This window comes from Myotis brandtii, unplaced genomic scaffold (assembly GCF_000412655.1).
Source record: "Myotis brandtii unplaced genomic scaffold, ASM41265v1 scaffold953, whole genome shotgun sequence".
Classification (NCBI taxonomy): domain Eukaryota; kingdom Metazoa; phylum Chordata; class Mammalia; order Chiroptera; family Vespertilionidae; genus Myotis; species Myotis brandtii.
In genome coordinates this window covers 511945-518480 of record NW_005371933.1, presented here as the reverse complement: position 1 = coordinate 518480, position 6536 = coordinate 511945, and the positions used below count along the sequence as shown (strand labels likewise).

At 41.2% G+C, this 6536-nt stretch overlaps 1 protein-coding gene across 1 annotated transcript in view; it reads left to right on the top strand.

The window, feature by feature from the left end:
* TTC27 (tetratricopeptide repeat domain 27) overlaps window positions 1–6536 on the top strand; it is a 95747-nt gene that overhangs the window by 38795 nt on the left and 50416 nt on the right. The window contains exon 10 of the mRNA XM_005886046.2: window positions 4241–4354. Coding sequence (XP_005886108.1) covers window positions 4241–4354 — 114 coding nt within the window. The remainder of the gene's footprint in view (window positions 1–4240; window positions 4355–6536) is intronic.

Sequence of the window (6536 nt, the reverse complement as noted above, 5' to 3'; positions counted from 1 at the left end):
AATCAGGCCAGCAAGGGGGGGTAGTTGGGGGCAAGAAGGCTGGTGGAGGGGCAGTTGGGTGTGAGCAGACCAGCAGGCAGAGAGGTTAGGGGCGATCAAGCAGGTAGGCAGGTGAGTGGTTAGGAGCTAGCAGTCCCGGATTGCAAGAGGGTGCAGACCAGGCTGAGGGACACCCCACCATCCACGTGCATGGGATTCATGCACCGGGCCACTAGTGTGTGTGTGTGTGTGTGTGTGTGTGTGCGCGCGCGCGCGCGTATATATGGTGTCATAATATTAAAATTCACTTTTTAGTGTGAGGTGAAACAGTATCCATTGACCTTTTCATTCCAAGTAGTTAGCAGTTTCCTCAGATGTTAGATGACCATTGTTTCTCTTTTTGTCTGAGTCCTAGAGTGAGTTCAGGTGCCATATCTTGAAGTGATGTGCTGTGTTCATGGAAGACTCAGTATTTTAAAATTTCAAGTCTCCTAAAATTAATCTACATAATTAAAGTAGCCCCTAACAAAATTCCAGCAGTTTGATTTTTTGGTTGTTGTTGCTATTGTGTTTTGGTTTTGTGGAACTCAAGCTGACTTTGAAAATCACATGGACTAAGAATAGGTATGGCAGAGCTGAAGAGCAGCACCCAAGCACCGACACTGCCCGATAGCAGCCCCAGGAGGACACTGGGTTAGTTAAGAGAGCACTCAGCATATGTGGTCCTTGGACTGGCAGCCTCAGTGTCACCTGGGAACTTGTGAGAAATGGAATTTCTCTGGCTCCACCTCAACCCCAGAATCAGAATCTATGGGGTTGGGGCCAACGAGTCTGTGTTTTAACAATCTAGGTTATGCTTATGTACTTTAACATTTGAGAAACACTTAATTAAGACATTTTGACATAAGGAAATACAAACCAATCAGTGGAACAGATGGAGAGTCCAGAAACAAACCCACGCATGCATTTACTTCTGATTTACGACAAAGTTGGCATTGCAATACAGTGGGGATAGGGTAAGCTTGTCAATAAACCAGATGATTTGTATTCATATGAAGAAAGCCGTCTTAACCCCTACGTAGTATTATCCATGCACTAATCAATTTCAGAATGAATGTGTAAAAGTGAAAACTATAAAGCTTTCAGAGGAAAAATATAGAATATCTTAGAGAACTTAGGACAAACAGGAAAAGAAAGCTCTAACCATAAAACAAAAATATGGACTCTATTCATATTAAGCACTTCTTTTTTATCAGAAGATACCATTATTGTTTGTAAAGCACGTTGCCTAGTGCCTTGCCAGCACATAGTGTGTGTTATATTTGTCAAATAAGTAAATAATATGTTACCCTCCCATTAAACATTATCTCCTCATCCCCTTCCCCCCACCTTCCACCCCCAGCCTCTGGCAATCACCATTCTGCTTTCTGTCTATGAGTTTCACTATTCTAGGTACCACATGCAATTGGAATCATAAAATATTTGTCCTTTGTGTCTGACTTATTTTACTTAGCTTGATGTCTTCAGGGTTCATCCATGTGTACCAGAACATCCTTCCTTTAGAAGGCTGAGTAATATTCCAAATTGGATGCAGCGGTAGAGAATCACTGGGGAGAGATGGAGTCACTTTGGGGGGAGATGGCATTTAAGCTGAGACCTGAAAGGTGAGACAGAGCCAGCAGGGACAGTGTGTGGTCATTTTCAGGTCAAAACCAGTGGAATGAGAGCAGTAACCCTCGTTGGGACATGGTAGAGACTCTGGATCAATTTCACCCATCCATCTGGACAGATTACAGCTCGAGTCCTCACCAGCTGGCTGTCCTGCTGCTTAGGTTCTAGTAGTTGGGTTGGTGTTCTCTCTGTTGGTTTGCTTGCTAAACTGTTAGACTAAAATTTTTAAAAAATATATAATTTTCTTCATAAGTCAGTAGAGCATTGTAGCGTATCTCCTGTTTAGTTTTCTTTTTCTTTACCTAGTGTCTTGTATCATGATTGATTTTTACCTTGTGAGCAGAAGTGTTTTATAAAATAAATTAAGTCTAGCCTCGCTGCTACCTCCTTTCAGAAAGCCTTTCCCAAGTCTTTATATCTCCCAGCCAAATGGCTATAAGATAAATGCATTCTTCAGTGATATCATTATCCAGTCAGTTCTTCCTTTAAAAGCTTTTCAAATGTCTATTTGCCAGATTGCATTTTACTTTCAGTGTTTAGTGAGAATGTCTTGCTTGCCCTTCACATGAAAGTCTCAGGCAAACTCTTGTTCTTGTGCCAGCATAGAAAACAGTCTGACTTTGTTGTTTTTCTGAGGAAAATTTCTCCCCCCTTTTGGTGTGCAAACCTTCTGAAAGCCTGGCTTTAACTCGGCAAGCCCCCAGGTAATACGTGTGTTGCGATGCTGTTGGTAAAGAGATCAGTGCAATTGGGAGGTGAAGAGAAGGAAGTTTTCTTCCACCCACTTGGGGTCCCAGGCTGGGTCTGATCATTAAACTGATGAAGACAGATTAGCAGGAGAAAAAGCACACACATTAATTTAATATTGGTTTTGCATGACATGGGAGCCTTCATGAGGAAATGACCTGAAGAAACAGTTGATTAACCGAGTATTTTTTATGCGAGGTTTGATGAAGAGTGGCATCAGGGGAGAATGTGAGCGGTCAGAGGGCATGAGGAAGGGCAGTAGACTGGGGGATCTTAGTGAGACCTGTTTGCTGGGATTCTTCTTAGCTCCCATTTGTCTTCAGAAGCCAGGAAGCTCCTTCCGCAGGTTAAAAGAGAAGGCACCTCTCATATGAGCTGTTTCAGGGGAGAAGGCTAGGGGCGGGGTCAGAGAGAGCTTCCTGCTTCAGCTTTCTCAAACTCCTTCACCTTAAATATTCAATATACCAGGGTCCCTTAGTTGGGGGTAGCGTGTCCCGAACCCCCATCAGACTTTAGCGCCATCACCTGTACCCACTCTGGGTGGTGACTTTCTGTTAAGGGTGAGAGAAAGGGTAGTAGGAGGAGTCTGGGAAGGGGCTCGTGTGCTTTGTGTGGGCACCTGGGAGGCTTTGTGAAGCTTCACCAATTCGTATTTAATCTTCACAACCCTGTGAGATTCGGGAATGGCTATTCCTGTTTACAAAGAAGGAAAGTAGACCAGGGCGGTCAAGTAGCTTCCCAAGGTCACGCAGCTAATCACCACATTTGGTGGAGCTGGGATTCCAGTCCAGCTCTTCCTGACCTGGAGACTTTCCCATTGTTCCGCAGAGCCCCATGCTGAGTGCTGTGTGTCCCGTTGTCAGGAGGCTGCGGATGGCAGTCCCCTGAATAGGGGGAAGAGAAAAAGGCAGTGCTACCACCCACTGTAGGTAGTAGAATTCGTTTGCAGGTTTACTTAGTGAAAACAGTTCTTTCTTTTGGAAATTCTTGAAATCATATTTTATAATAAAATCTCCTGTCAAATAGTGTTACACATTTTAAAGAATTAGTTTTTTAATGTCTCCTATTTCCTTTAGGTCTTTATAGTGCCATATACACCTATTATGTTGGCAAATTCACTCTGTAGATTTAAGTAATGGAGGCTAACAAGATAAGGTTGTGCACTAGTCTTGTAAACTATATTTTAAGGAAATAAAAATAGTTTAGTTTGCAGAGTTAATTATAGGAGAATAAGATTACCTAACAGATATTGCATTAGTGTAAGCTCTGTGAGGTCAGGGGCCTTGTCTGTCTTGCCTGCCACCCTGTCCCTGGGGCCTTTTGTGTACTGCCTTGTACGGAGCAGGTGCTCAGATGAATTAGTGAACACTTCTTTGCACTCTCCTCCTTTACTTGTATTTGTGTATTCTTTGCCTACGCTTCTTCTTCCGCTATCCCTTTAACAGTTTCCCTTTACTACCACCACCCACTCCCTCTACATTTATTGTTATGCAGTTTATTTTCTCGCATATATTGTAATCTGTGAAATAAAAAGATTTATTAGTTTAAGGTCTGATATATTTTCACTGCTTAGATTATCTGGAAGATTATGATTTATTCTTTAAGTGATTTATTCAATAGACTAAGTCAACCAGGTTAAGTAATGACTCTGCTCCAATGACCATATTCTTCACAAGAATATTTGAAAGCACACGTTTTATTATTTTTCACTGTGATTTTCAAATCTGCATTCAGCTGTACGCTGATATTTTTGAAATAATTTATTTTGTTCTATTCAGAGTGGGATCCCTCCAGCTTATTCCTTCTTTCTGTGATTTTTATCTTATTTATTTTTCTCCATCAGTGTTTGCTTTCACAACCAAAGTTTTGGGCCATTCAGACATCAGCCTTGATCCTGCGGACAAAACTTGAGAGAGGAAGCACGCGCCGAGTGGAACGGGCAATGAGGCAGACGCAGGTAGGAGGGATTCATGTGGCAGTTTATTTTCTTTCACCTCTTTATTGCTCTCAATAAGCATGTCTGTCATGAATCTAAAAGAATGAGATAGCTTTCATTTTGCTCAAATACTTTGTTATTATTTAGATCATGTATTTTAAAATTTGATACCAAATCTACGGGTCTTCACACCAAAGAATTCTCTACTTCCGTGTGTGCACTAACTGGGTGCCCTACAGTTTAACTCAGTCCTGACACTGAATTAGTACAGACCCCACTGGTTAAGAGCTCAGAGTCACAGACTGTCTTCCACTTCAGATGCCAATTGCAAGTCTGGGTACTTCTGACTGTCTGGCTATAAATCAAGGGTTCTCTAGACCCTCTCCTCGAGTTTGATAATTTGGTAGAATGGCTCACAGAACTCAGGGAAACACTTTACTTACTATTTCTGGATTATTATAAAAGATATTATAAAGGATACAAATGAACAGCTGGATGAAGAGGTACATAAGATGTGCTCCAGAAGGGCGCCCAACACAGGAGCTTCTATGCTTATGGAGTTTCGGGTGTGACATCTTCCCAGCACTTGGGTGCATTTACCAACCTTACTGCTCTCTAAACCTGTTTGTTTTAGATATTTTATGGAGGCCCCATTATATAGGCATGATTAAGTCCCTGATCATTGGTGATTATCTCAACCCTTATACCCTCTCTGCTCCTCAGTGATTAAAAGCTTCAGCTCTAATGTTGGTTCCTCTGACAACCAGCCCCTGCCCCCCAAGAGTCACTTCATTAGCATAAACTCAGGTATGGTGAAAGGGCCTTATTATGAATCACAGCTTCACAGCTCTAAGCCTCATTTTCATCATCTGTGAAAAAAAGATAATAGTACTGACATTAAAAGAGACAGTATGAGTTAACTTAAAAAAATAGGCAGCTCCACAGGTAAGATTGTATAAGGACATAAAAGTCATTCTAGCACAAAAATACTCACTAATGAACTGGCCCCATGTACCATTAATCTTCATTCAGGCATCATTCTCCACTTAATACTAATGTTTATTCCTGTCCACTGACGCAGTAGCAGACAGTGCCTTTCACAGCTTTTCTGATAAACTACGCATGATGCAAGTTGCCGAGAAAAAGAAAAAATCTTGCAAATGATGTAGGATTTTATGCAGCCAATGAAGTGATATTTTAAAAAATTTATGTTTATTTTTAAGCCATTCCAAACCTACTTAAAAGTTGTAAACCTACTTAAAAAATAGTGCAAAGAACTCCCATATACCCGTCACCCTGATGGTTGCTGAGTGGTAATTTTCTAATTATTTAATGATGTATTAATTGCTATTGTGCTGTAGGGAAGATCTTTCTCTTCTTATTTATTCCTCCACTCATTTATTTATTAAGTGTGGATTCCTGGATTTGTATTTTAGTCAGTGGGATGTATTCTTATATTGCCATTACTTATTCACTTTACTCTTTTTATTTTGACAGAAGGTCAGCTCATGTGAATAAAGATAAGCTTAAGAATAGAACATATTATTTGTTACCATATTATAAATAAATGCACAGACAGGATGCTGTGGTAAAAGCAGAAGTGGATTCTCTGTGTCAGAGAATGCTGACTGTACCCCGTTATCCATTCTCCCATTCCCTCTTTTAGTAACAGAACTTCCTGAATTTTATGCAGGTAGGTGTCTTCCATCCTCCTTTGCAGGTAGGAGGGGTCATGTGACTTAGCTCTGAATAGCGAAATGTATGACTTCAAGGAGCTTGCATTCTAAAGGCAAGATTATTGCTCTTGGAATTATTTTCTACTCCATCCTCTCATCCTCTTTTTTCAGACCACACCCTCTCTCAGTGAAATACTACACAGTTACCACGTCCATTTGCTTTTCTTCCTGCAGAGTTCGAGTCAGGAAACATTTTATTGAGGGCTTAGTATGTGCTTCATAGTTTGTCTCATGCTGTAATCATTTTGCCTCCTTTTACTAATTACATCTTTAGGCCCCTTTATATTATTGTCACAGCTTGTTTTTCCCATGCAGTGAGACAGAGCTAGGGGTGCCAGCTTTACTAGGTTTCAATGTCCTTTGAAGAGAATTAGGAGGAAGCAGGATTGGGTAAGGAAGAAGTCGCACTTAGGTACAGGCCCAACACAGCCCAGGGCATTTCCCAACTGCATGTTCCTTTTACCCTC